General features: G+C 42.9%; 1 protein-coding gene across 11 annotated transcripts in view; it reads left to right on the top strand.

The window, feature by feature from the left end:
- Positions 1 to 3,875: 3,875 nt before the first annotated feature.
- AGFG1 (ArfGAP with FG repeats 1) overlaps positions 3,876 to 13,545 on the top strand; it is a 78,713-nt gene continuing 69,043 nt past the window's right edge. For 3 of the 11 annotated variants that reach the window (XM_033859625.2, XM_073807183.1, XM_033859630.2), the window contains exon 1: positions 3,879 to 4,273. In XM_033859625.2, coding sequence (XP_033715516.1) covers positions 4,107 to 4,273 — 167 coding nt within the window. In that variant the 5' untranslated portion in view covers positions 3,879 to 4,106. Of the gene's footprint in view, positions 4,274 to 13,545 lie in introns of all 11 variants that reach the window. The other 8 variants (XM_033859627.2, XM_033859624.2, XM_033859621.2 and 5 more) reach the window with 6 other exon arrangements.

The raw sequence follows: 13,545 nt of genomic DNA, 5'->3' as shown, positions 1-13,545 counted from the left end.
AATACTGCAGTGATGGGGCAGGGTCCTAGTTCCTCCTTAAGGGATATGCACAACAATCTGATAGGAATCTCTGAGTTCTTCTACAGGAACTAAGGCCACCACCCACGTGGAGGATGGTAACTTCAGGCTGAATACAGCACATGGACCCCAGGCTGGTAGGAAGCAGAAAGCTGATGATAGAGAGTTCTGGAACACCACTGTGTTACCTCTCCACCAACCAATCAGAGGAAGATCATGCACCCTGCAGACTTCCCACCAAATTGTGCCTATGAAAACTTTTCCCTGTAAACCATTAAGAGTTCAGGTCTTTTGGGCAGGACCCACCCATTCCCCTTGCGTGGCCCTTGCAATAAACTTCTCTCTGCTCCAGACTTCAACGTTTCAGTTTGTTTGGCTTCATTGTGCATCGGGCACAGGAACTGGGGTTGGACCACAGGGCCTCTGGGTCTCCTAGGGTCTCTATCTTCCTATCAGCAATGGGAAGTCTCTGAAAGGCAGGGGGAGGAGACTGAGGATGCCTGAATCATATTTGCATTTGGAAAGATCACTCTGGCTGCAGAGCTAACTCCTCTGAAGGTAACTTCTGCTTTGCAAATCCAATAGGCAGGATCGGTATTCAGTTATTGGAAGAAGAAGTTGGCGCCTTGCAGCCGGATCTGGGTTTGCATTGCAGCTTCATGCTTCACTTATGGCGAGGCCTTGGGCCAGCCAGCATTTCAGAGCCTCAGCTTCCTCGTATATAAAATGGGGATAATAATACCTCCTTCTGCATTGTTTTGAGGGTTAAGAAAATTAAAGAAAATAAATAGTTTTGCTTGACACGCTGCAAACTCTCCTTGGGATCTGAGAAAGTAGAAGCCTACTTTGATATTATATGGGGTATAAGAAAGCTAAAATTCAGCAGGTCATAACCACTTTCGGCTTTATTTGGAGAAAACATTTTGGACTTCACCTTCCTATAGAACGACAGTCTGGAAGTATCTTCTCCTGACTCAACAACAACACAATAATACAACAACCATGTATTAAACTGTTTGTAACAGGGCTACAGTCGCGCCTTCTGATTTTGGCATTTATCAGACGATAGACCATGTACAGATGAACAAACAGAAAACATACAAATGACAAGCGAGCGTTATAAACATAGAAACAAGTAAGCCATTGGCTGTGGGTTGAGTGCATTTGTTGGTGATGAATAACAGGCTGCTGGGTGTCACGTTTAGTCAGAGGGGGGCTGAGTAAGCCTTGTTTTGATCAGTCCAGGATTGAACATTTCAGTACTCTCCTCTCCTAAACAGCCAGGGATCCTGCGGCAATGACACTCCAGTTGACCTTAACTCAAGGGTTTTGTCAAAAAGACTTGGGAGTTGGGGCTTCCCTGGTGGCGCAGTGGTTAAGAATCTGCCTGCCAATGCAGGGGACACGGGTTCGAGCCCTGGTCTGGGAAGATCCCACATGCCGTGGAGCAACTAAGCCCATGTGCCACAACTACTGAGCCTGCATTCTAGAGCCCGTGAGCCACAACTACTGAAGCCCACGCACCTGAAGCCCGTGCTCTGCCACAAGAGAAGCCACCGCAATGAGAAGCCCGCACACCGCAACCAAGAGTAGCCCCTGCTAGCCGCAACTAGAGAAAGCCTGTGCACAGCAATGAAGACCCAGTGCAGCCAAAAAAATAAATACATAAAATAAGTAAGTTCAAAAAATAAATAAATTTAAAAAATCCATTGGCCAATCCAAAATCTGTTGATCCCTTTCTTTTAATATTAAAAAGATTATTATTGGGCTTCTCTGGCGGTGCAGTGGTTGAGAGTCCGCCTGCCGATGCAGGGGACGCGGGTTCGTGCCCCGGTCCGGGAAGATCCCACATGCCGCGGAGCGGCTGGGCCCGTGAGCCATGGCCGCTGAGCCTGCGCGTCTGGAGCCTGTGCTCCGCAACGGGAGAGGCCACAACAGTGAGAGGCCCGCGTACCGCAAAAAAAAAAAAAAAAAAAAAAAAAAAAAAAAAGATTATTTTTAATAGTATTGTTGACTGAAAAAAAAAATTCACAACCTAAAACTGAGTTATGTTTTATTCAGCGGGAATTTTTAGGACTTCAAGCCCGGGAGGCAGCATCTCAAGTAACCCTGAGAGAACTGCTCCAAGGAGGTGAGGTGAGGGGGGAAACCAGGTTATATAGGAGTTTTGCAACAAAGGGCAGGTAGTCAGAACATCAAAAGATTATTGTTAAAGAAAACCAGACATCTCAAGTTAAGGAATTTAGCGCTTTTCTATGTATGAGAAGATGCAAGAGTCTGGGCTCACTGAAATCATTCCTTTGATAGGCACCTCAGCTATCTGGGGCCGACATCCCATGTTGTCACATCCTGAGTTCCCTCAGGGCTCACCGCAGGGAGTGGCTGCCGTCTGATGGCTGCTAGATGGCAGGTATTCTTTCCTTCCTGAGTTTCCTCAGGGGTCACCAGCCCACCATCGGCTGTGGCTGCAATCACTGATGACAGTGACATTCTTTGTTTACTGATATGGCAGGCAATATTCCATTTCTCAGTATTATATTAATATGAAGTCTCATTCGGTTGATTTATCCAGTCACTTTCATGGGAGATCTGGAGGCTGGCCTTGGCAATTAGGAAACCTGGATTCTAATCTTACTTTCAGTCATTCACTGGCTGAATGACTTTGGACTCACTGGGTCTCCCTGTATTCTTTTGGAAAATGAGGGGCAGGGATGATTTTTAACGTCCTGCTGGTTGTGGATTTTTGGAGTGATTAAGAGATTTGAGTCCGACAGTCTGACTATCTGGGCCAACCCACATGTATCCTAGGGTAAATTACTTAATCCTCCAGAGCTTTGGCTTCCAGATTTGTAAAATGGAAAGAACAATAATGCTTACCTTAACAAGAGATCTTGTTAAGATTAAATGAGGTACTTAATGCATTCATTCCATAAATACTGAGCACCTAGCCTCCAGCTCTGGGAGGGGCAGAGGGTGGAGTAGTGAAGAAGACACTGGGGTGTAGGCTGTTTTTGGAGCCTAAAGGGAGATCCCAGATAAAACATAATAAACACTAAAGGAGTAGGATTTTAAACAGCTAGAACCTTGAAGACAATAAAACACAGCCATTTCATGGAAAGTGACTTTCCAGGAACGTGGAAATATTCACATGGAAATACTGCACTTTCCAGGCTGCATGGATGCATGGATGCCGTGGTCTTTCACGTGTAGCAATGGTCCGCAGTCCCGTTGATTTCACTTCCCTCTATCATCGCTCCACATACAGCAATGTCCGGGGAATTTTGGTTGCCACAGCTGTGGGAAGGGTGGGGAGGTCGTTCTGGCATCTAGTGGATAAAGGCCAGGGATGATGCTCAATATCCTAACATCGCACAGGATAGCCTCCACACCAAAAAATTAACTAGTCCAAAACGTCAACAGTGGCATGGTTGAGAAACCCCGCTATAGAGAGAACAGCAAGGGCAAGGGTCCTGAGTCAGGAGGGAGCTTGCTGTGTTCGGATACAAATGGAAATCCATTGTGGCTGAATAACCCAGGATGAAGTGAGAGAGGCAGCCTGGGCTAGATGATGGAGCGCTGTTTAGGGCACACGGTGAGGAACTTGGAATTATCCCCAAAGCAGTGGGCAGCCCTTGGAGAGCTTTAGGCAGCGGGGGAAGGTAACCCAAGTAATGCGCTTAGCCCTGTAAGCGTGGCCGCAGTAACTCCTCCTGGCCAGCAGAAGGCGCCGGCCGACACTTGGCCTCCGGCCGCCCGGGGCGGGCTTCCTCTTGCCGTCCTCCTTCCTCGTCTTTTCCCCTCAGGAGAAGTCGGGAAGGTGGCGGAGGCGGAGGCGGCGGTGGCGGTGGTGGTGGTGGTGGCGGTTGTCCCAGGTGGGCCGGCTGGTGTGGCCAGTCAGCCCGCGCTCCGCAGCGTCCGCGCCGCGCCCAGCCCAGTCGAGTCCCGCCGCGGCGGCCGGGTCCGGCGCGGGCGGCGCGCGCTGACGGAGGGCGGCGGCCGCGGCCAGGGCGGCCGGTGGGACCGCGGGTCCCCGGCGCAGCGCCGCCCGGCTCCCGGCCCTGCCGGCCTCCTCTCTCGGCGCCGCAGCCATGGCGGCCAGCGCGAAGCGGAAGCAGGAGGAGAAGCACCTGAAGATGCTGCGGGACATGACCGGCCTCCCGCATAACCGAAAGTGCTTCGACTGCGACCAGCGCGGCCCCACCTACGTGAACATGACGGTCGGCTCCTTCGTCTGTACCTCCTGTTCCGGCAGCCTGTGAGTGCGGGGCCGCCGGGCGGGCGGGGGGCCCTTCCCCGGGCGTGGGGAGCGGGCGGCTGGGTGGGGGGTCCTGTGGGGGTCCGGCCGGCGGCGGCGGTTGGGGCGCGGGCTCGCGGGGTGGGGCGGTCGAGGCCAGGGGCCGGGATGCGCTGGGCCCGGGCCGCCGGGCTGGGGATGCGCTTTCGATTTCGCCGGGCGAGGGTCCAGGCCCGGGGCAGCCTTTGTGGGTGGGGCGTGGGCGGGGTTGGGGTCCGGAGGGGGCGCCCGGCGTGAGCATCTCTGGTCCTCGCGGAGCCGGCGCCGCCTCCCTCGAGTCTCGGCTCTCCTGGGCGCTGACCCGACGGGACTGCAGGGGAAAGACGGGAGGAGGCTGGGGACGGCCGTGCGGGTCCTTTGTGTGCCCCGCCTCTCCTCCGGGGCGCGGCGGTCCCGAGCAATACACCTGCCGGGCGCCGTTGGGGGGTGGGGGAGAAGCTGGGGTGGGAGAGAGCAGGGACGCTTAGCTTGGGTTTTTTTTCCTCGGGTCAAGAGTACCTAGGTCAGTGGGAGGAAGCCGGCACTTAGGAATAGTAGCGGGATTAAAATGTCGTGATGGCAGAGATGTGATTCCCAAGGGAAAAGTTAGAGAAGATTAATTGCGGGAGAGGGAGGCAGAGAAAGCAGATGTGAGGCTGCGGGGCTTTAGCTCTGTGGTCCAAAGAGAGTCTTGAGGAGTTTGGGGGAAGTTTTAGTGGAAATAAGGAATTGACTCGGAGCTGTGTCATTGTAAATAGGGTAGTGGTATCTGTAAGATTTCTCTGTCAATAGCTAAGTGTCCTGGCTGTGTACAGAAATGAGGAGAGATGGAAAGACAGCGTTGTTTCAGAAAAAGGGAGACCACCGTCTTGAATTACTGGGATGGTTTGTATTTCTTCCTCTTTGCTCCATTAAGCTGCGTTTTCATAAGACTTTTGTTGCTGTGATTGAAGGTTTCTTTTGGAGAGTTTGCGGATGATTTTGGAACTGAATAAGTTGCTTTTATATGCTAAATTATTTTGTATTCACTAAGTTATTGACGAAGTGGTAGTTACTAAATGTTCGTAAAACCTTTGGTCTACCAAATATCTACTTAAGTTCTTTCACTTGTACCACTCTTTGAAATAAAGTAATTTGGTACCCCACTTCTCCCCCAAAAAACTTTGTAAGAGTAATACTGAGGCAATGGGTATATGAGAAAACTCATTCTTGGAAAATGCAAGGTATGCCTAGTAGAGTATGATTTGTTTTGTTTTCTTCTTAAGTTGGGCAAAGAAGCATTATTACTCTTCCATGACTATTATTTCTTCAACAAACATTTATTGGGTGCCTACTAGGTTCTTTGTAAAGCCTTGGACTGTGCTGATGATTAGAGCAAAATCCTTGTTCTCTTGGTGCTTACATTCTAGTGGAGGAGATGGGAACACATAATAAGTAATCAAATGAGAAAAATGTCAGGGGCAAGTATGCACTAAAATAGTATGATAGGAGAGACCTTCTCTGAGAGGTCACTTTTATTTATATATATATATTTAAAATTTATTTCATTTTATTTTTGGCTGCGTTGGGTCTTTGTTGCTGCGCGCGGTCTTTCTTTAGTTGCGGCGAGTGGGGTCTACTCTTGGTTGCAACTCATGGGCTTCTCATTGCGGTGGCTTCTCTTGTTGCAGAGCATGGGCTCTAGGCGTGCGGGCTTCAGTAGTTGTGGCCAGAGGGCTCAGTATCTTCCCAGACCAGGGCTTGAACCTGTGTCTCCTGCATTGGCAGGTGGATTCTTAACCACTGTGCCACCAGGGAAGCCGGAGAGGTTAGTTTTAGATTGTAGAGTCAAGAAAGCACTCTGAGAAGTTGATAGTGTTGTTACTGAAGTACAACACAATCCTAGAGCTAGGTAGTATTTAGGAGATAGTCTGGTTCATTCTTTTCATTTACAAATAAAGACTTAGTTTGTGGGCAACTTTTGGTTTTAAAATGAAGCCAGTAGTCCAATTTGTTTTGAGTATACTTGCATTATGTGCATAATAAGTATGCCAGTGTTTTTACTAAACACAAGGTCCTTTGATACATTTCAAGTATTTAGTTTGGAAAGTATGTATATATTTACTCTTCTGGATTTCTGACATTTCTGTGTAGCCGTTTGCAAGTATAAATTTACTTTGTTGCAGCAAATGTGTAATATGAAAAATATTTACAAATTTCTTCTAGAGGTCACATTTCCGAAACATTATATATGAAAGGATATCTCATTATACATGACAATTGTTTATTTTATTGGAATTTAATCTGTAACAGATAGGACTCCATATCTCTGTTTAGGGGTGATTCTGCAAATATTTATTGCTCACTGGCTTGTGTCATGTACTGTGGGAGGCACTGGTCCTACTTGGATCCCACTATCCTTAAGGAGCTTGCATTCTAAGTATGTAAACATAGTTATGATACACTGTAATGTTTCATAGCTTTGAGCTATCCCTGAAATACGTAAATGAATAGGGAAAGCTTCACAGAAGATTTGATGCCTGAGCAAAGACCTTTAAAGACAAGATCCACATGGCAGGTAGCTTCATGTAGTTGAAAGAACAAATACTTATGAGCTAGATAAACCTGGTTTTGAATCCTGGCTCCACTTACTGTGTGGTACTGAGAATGTCAGTCTCTTTGAGTTTGAAGTTTCTCATCTATGAAAAGGTGAGGATAAGGTTTACCTTATACATTTGGGTTGTAGATTAGTTTTCAATATTAGAGATAGTGTATGTTTGACATCTCACATGATGCCTGGGATATATAATATCAAAAGCTCCCCAATATATGAGGGGCATTATTAACAAGGGGGACAGGATATTCCATGAGTAGGGAACAATATGTGAAGGATGCTGAAATGAGAAGCAGCTTTATAAAAAAATCTATCAGTTTGGATTCTTTAGATGTAACTCAAAACCTGACTCAAGTTGGTTTAAAAATATGAGCGGAGGGACTTCCCTGGCTGTCCAGTGGTTAAGACTTCGCCTTCCGGTGTAGGGGGTGCAGGTTTGATCGCTGCTCAGGGAGCTAAGATCCCACATGCCTCCACACCAAAAAACCAAAACATAAAGCGGAAGCAATATTGTAACAAATTCAATAAAGACTTTGAAAAGTGGTCCACATCAAAAAATCTTTGAAAATATGAGGGGAATTTATTGTGTGTTTTTAAATAAGACTTTATCCAGTGGTTAATGATGTTGCCTCGATTTCCCTCATCCAAAGATGGCTGCTCCCAGCTCCTGAGGCTACATACTGCCTTAATTTATATCATTGTTACAACTTTTCCAGAAGTTGTGATTCAGTCTGGATTAGCTTAGGTCATATGGCTAAGTAGAACCAGTGCCCTCATTGGATGCGTTCTATCATGACGTTATTGGAACAACAAGGATTTCCAAGATAGGGTTCCCAACTCAGAAATCTGGGATACTTGTGAAGGAAAGAATGGATCCTGAATCAAATGTCTGCTGCAGAAATACTGAAAGGACAGTAATTCCTGAGGATTTTTTTCTTTGGAAAGCAATAATATAGGAAAATAAGAATAATATAACTATTGAGTTTAATAATAATGTCTTTGCTATTTAGATGCCATGGTATAATTGAAAGAATATGAATTTTGAAGTCAGATTTTGACACTGCCACTAGCTTTGTGACTTAGGGCAAAGTATTAAGGCCACTATGTGTAGGTTGGCCTGAACCCATCCCCTCAGCCTCAGTTTCTTTATTTGTGATAAAAGATGGTAATATATAGCTTAAGGTTGTTCTGAGGATTAAATGGTACAATTCATTGAATATTTATTTAACATATATTATTTTTGAGTATGGGGCTAAGCAGTGGATGTACATATATGAACTGAGTCATGTTAGCTGCTGGTCAGAAACCTTGATGTGCCTAAAAAATGCTGATACACAGTAAAGGGTATCTACTATCATGAATTTAAAATTTTGGGATAGTCACATGCCTTTTATCATATATTTAGCAGTATCTTTGTTTAAATAAATCGAACAAGTATCTTATTGTTAATATTACTAGACTCAGAGCTGATCTTTTTTTTTTTTTTTTCTTTGCGGTAAGCGGGCCTCTCACTGCTGTGGCCTCTCCCGCCGCGGAGCACAGGCTCCGGATGCGCAGGCCCAGCGGCCACGGCTCACGGGCCCAGCCGCTCCGCGGCATGTGGGATCTTCCCGGACCGGAGCACGAACCCGTGTCCCCTGCATCGGCAGGCGGACCCTCAACCCCTGCGCCACCAGGGAAGCCCAGAGCTGATCTTTTATTTCCTGTTTTTTTCTTTCAGATGACTGCACTCTGTGCTTGTATGATGCTTATTTAGAATATGTAACTGAATTCCGATTGTGAAACTTTAAAATAGACTTGAGATAGATGTATTAAACTGTCACTGAGGTAGAATGGGGTTGTTCTAACAGATTGATTTGTCACTCTTTATGCTTCTGTCTACAGAAATATTTAGAATTATGAATGGCATTCTATTACAGCCAACATAAAATATTACCTTCATGTTAAAGAACTTACAGTTAAAGACTAGCTTTAGACCAAATTATTTATTTTGTGGAGAGTTTTAGCATTTGTGTAATCAGTAAATAATATGAGAGTTGTTTTATCCTTTAAAAATGATTCATAAACTTTTCAGAGAGAGTTTAGATAAAAATAAAAAATAACATTTGAGAAACACCGTGTCCCACTTAATACCAGCCCTTTTATGTGAACAGTGCATTTAAACTTGGAATTTCACAGGAGGATAAATGTAAACAGATAGTAACTTATACTCTATTAATTTTGTGTGCATTTTGAGTCTTTTGGTGAGTCTTATAAGAATTTTGACTTTAAAGTTGGACAGATGAAAAGAGGCATTTGTTTTTATACACTCATTAACATTTGAGTGGATTGCAATCAAATACCCTTTTGGAACTCTGTTTATAATATTCAGTACCACATGAGCTCACAGTTGGCGGTGATTTATATCCTTAATTCACTTTTTTTAGTACTCTAACATGGCTACATTCAGGGAGATATTTTGACAGTGTAGTACAACTTCAATTTAGTGTGAGTGGGAAAACTGATAACTTTTTCAATTGTGAAGGGCAGAGTTTTTTTTTTCCTTTTTTTCCCCCTTTTTAAACAAATATTCATTAAGTCCAGGCACTAGTACATGTGTTGGGGAAACAAAAATTAAAGAAATGAAAAATAAGATAATAATAACTACTATTTAGAATTACTGACTGCTCACTCTGTGTCAGGCATCATTCTAGTAACAATCATATAAGGAAAGTACTGTTACCCTCCACAACTTTAAATTGTAAAATGTAGCTTACACTCTTAATGCTTGCTGTAAATTGTTGTGAATTCTATATTTGAGGGATTTAAATGGTAGATTTTACTTCATTGGATTTTAAGAGGCAGGACAGGTAGTTTATGGATGTATCACACATTTTTGTTTTATAGTTATGTCATGCTTTTCTTTAAATAGTTTTAGTTAGCTTCAAATGTCTGTTCATTGACTTATTTAGAAACTGTTGTTGTGTATTGTGAGTGTAATGGGATATGGTGCTGACTGGTTCTGATACTGATTTTTTTGAGTTTGGCACATAGGTACCAAGGCATTTATAACTTGCTACCAAGGCATTTTTATATCAAGTTCGTATCTGTTCTTCTCTCATTTGTCTGTGAATTTGGATCAGTGTGATTGTAAACACTTTGACCTTTAGTCAGTTTCAAAGTACTGGTTGTACAATTTATCTAGATTAAATCTATATTAAAATTTTGTGAGTTGGATTACAAATAAAAAGAATTAAAACATTCTTTTAAGGAACTTGCTGATCTCTGGACCTCAATTTAAAATTTATTGCCTCTTTAGAAAGCTCTGTATCTAACTTCAGTACACTCTTTGGAAAATAAGCAAATCCTCAGACTGACAATTTTCAGTCTTCTCTATGCAACATGCATAATGCTTACATTCTTGAGAAGCTTCTGTGGAAATATTCAGGACTAGGTGCCATTACCCTTCCTGTTTTTTCCTCCACTCAGTAATGCATTTCCCAATCCACATGGTCAAATCGATGATTATCTAGGAATATAAACCTTTGGTTCTTCTAATGTATATTAAAATAAATCATTCATAACTTTGGGTACTTCGTTAATAGGTTCCTTGGGACATCCTTTACAGCCTCACACATTAGAGCTGTTGCCCTAAAAGACACCTGATTAGACATGATGAGAATGAAATTTATTAACTTATAGGAGGGATAGGAACCTTATTTGAATTGTTCTATGTATGGGGAGTGAGTTTTTGTTTGTTTTTAAGTTAGAACATATTTTTCCAAAGACTCCTGAGTAAGACATGGTCTCTCTTTGATTGGTACCATAACTGCTTTTTCGAGGGCGGGAAGTCATAGTTAACACTTTGCTTTTATTCTAGTTGCTTATTTTAAGAGATGAATTAAACTGGAGCATGGTGTAAGGCAGTTGGTTAGGATAAGGAGATTTGAAATTCTGTATGAGAGGAATATTTGCAGGGACCAGAAGTGTTATTAGCTTAAAGAAGAAAAAACTAGAGAGTGAGGGTGGGGAGCTGTTCACTTAGTCACTGTCTTTGGGTAAATTAAGGCATTTATGTGGAAGAGGTAATAGGTTTATTCTGTAGGGGGAGATACAAGACCAGGTATGGAAGTTACAGAGAAACATACATGTTTAGAAAAGGAAGAGGAATTTTCCTTGTAGTGTCAGATTCTAAAAATTCTTTTCTTCCCCCACTTTTTGGTTAAATTTTGCAAGATCTTTGATGGGAGAAGTATGAAAATCAGCAGAACTAATAATGTGGGAAGATGTGAAAACTTCCTCATTTCTCTCTTCTAATCTTTATCTCTTACTCTGTGAATCTTGGTGGCTCTAACTTGGAACAGTTGTGCTCAGTAGGTACTTCTATAAAAAGATTGCTAGTGTCTAGTAAAGAGACTTGGCATTTTTGAAATAGGAGGGATTTAAAATTTTAAGAATTCCTCATGTTTTCTAGGAATGTTTTTTCATCAAAGAAACCAGCCTACATATATGTCAGTTAAATTTGATTTTGAAGGGAAAGAACCATTTATTTTCCATTCTTTTTTATGTTTAGTTTTTAATTGAATTTTAATTTTTATCGGAAGAATATATGCACATAGTTTTAAAAAGGCCAAGACTTATAACGAGCAGCAGCAGTCGTCTCTTCCCTTTCTCTGTTTCTGATTACCATAGACAGTCGGTTCTTTTTCTCTTTACTTACCTTAGTATTTCTGGCTAGCATGCTTACAGCTATTTTTTTAATTTTTCAATTTTTGCTTTTATCTATTGACTTCTCTACTGTACAAGAGGGAAGATAAGGCTTTGGCCCTCTTAACACTCCTCTCACTCTCCACCTATACTCTGCTTCTACTCCTTCAATATAACATCACAATTTTTGGTTAAATCACTATTTAGTATTTACCTTATTGCATTATATACATACTGTTCTCAGCTAAGTCATACAGTATATTACTACTACATTTTCTTTCTTGTACAACCTTTTCCCCCTGAAGTTTGTAATTGTCTAGGTTACTTCATTTGCATTGTTTTCCATGTGTGTATCATTATTATATCCCCAGATAAATTATCTCTGGCTGAGGTATATAACTGTTTTCAATATGACCAGATATGTCAGGTACTTCTTTTTTTCCTGGGTACTTCTGTCAGCCTCTGGTCTGGAAATGCTGCTCTCTAGGCCTGCTCCGCAGCTGTCATCCTGGGACTTTCTCCTGCCTTCATTGTGGAAATTCCCGTCATGCCTAACCTGTGTTGCAACCTCTTTTTCCAGGACCCCCGCATTTCCATTAGCCTCCTGATTCAAGGTTAATGGGAGAGCATTTTTGAGAGCTACATGGCTGAAAGTGTTTTATTCTGCCCTCACATTCACAAAGGTGAAAATACTTTACCCTTGGAATTTTTAAGGCATCGCTTAATTGTCTTTAATTAATTAATTAATTTTTGGCTGCGTTGGGTCTTTGTTGCGGTGCGCAGGCTTCTCATTGTAGTGGTTTCTCTTGTTGTGGAGCATGGGCTCTAGCACGCAGGCTCAGTAGTTGAGGCTCACGGGCTTAGTTGCTCCGCGGCATGTGGGATCTTCCCGGACCAGGGCTCGAACCTGTGTCCCCTGCATCAGCAGGTGGATTCTTAACCACTGCTCTTACCAGGGAAGTCCCGCTTAATTGTCTTTAATCCTTCAGTACTGCTATTGAGAAGTTTGATTCTATTCTTATTACTCATTCTTTGTGCCCTATTTTCCACTCCCTCTTTGAGAGTATGTATGATCTTTTTATCCCTACTATTCTGAACCTATAGTGAATTGTTTTTTTTTTTTTTTTTTTGCGGTACTCGGGCCTCTCGCCGTCGTGGCTTGTCCCGTTGGCTTCCATTTCTTAGCATAGTACCCAGTAGCGATCCTCAGCTGTGCCTGAGTCCAGAGCCTATTTGGAATAGCCTCTCCAGATCAGATTTTCCTTCAGACTTCTGCCTAGGACTTCTTAGGGGTAGTCTTATGGAAGTAGGGAAACTGGGAATCTATTTTTGACCCTATGTAAATTCCCCAACTTGTGGCTTGATTCCTTTCATGAATCTTCCAGGGGTTCTGTGGTGGGAATCATCTTTAGTTGGCTTCTCCCACCTCTACAGGAGCATCTGTTTTGGCTTTCTTTAGTCTGCACAGTCAGTTACTGCTGGTAATTTTCTAGATTTTGGTATGCCTTTGGGTTCCTTCTTTGTTCTCTGTTCTTCTCTTTGTGGGTTAATGCTTTTTTATTCCTTTGCTGTCATTTCAGTAGAGCTTAGAGAGGTAGTAAACTCTCTAAAACTTGGGTTTTGTCCACTTTTAGCAAGAATACCTTAATTAGGTTTAAATTGTTACTTGGGTGTTATTTTTTAGGTGCTTGCCCTAAATGTTACAAGGACCTTACAGTGAGTGTAGTGTTTCTGGCTTTCAAAAACAAAAACCCAAAATAACAATTATAGTTTGCACTGTGTGTGTGTGTGTGTGTGTGTGTGTGTGTGTGTGTGTGTGTGTATTTTCAGTGTTTTAAAGTTGTGTTCTGGATAAACTAACATTCTGGACTATCTAATACATATCTTGGTATCAAAAGTCTGTAGATTTTTGATAACCTGTTAAAGGCATCTTCCATTTGTAGATTTTAAATGTATAATTTATTAATTTTTTAAT

This window comes from Tursiops truncatus, chromosome 7 (genome assembly GCF_011762595.2).
Source record: "Tursiops truncatus isolate mTurTru1 chromosome 7, mTurTru1.mat.Y, whole genome shotgun sequence".
In the NCBI taxonomy this organism is placed as follows: Eukaryota; Metazoa; Chordata; class Mammalia; order Artiodactyla; family Delphinidae; genus Tursiops; species Tursiops truncatus.
This window is presented reverse-complemented; position numbering and strand designations above follow the sequence as displayed.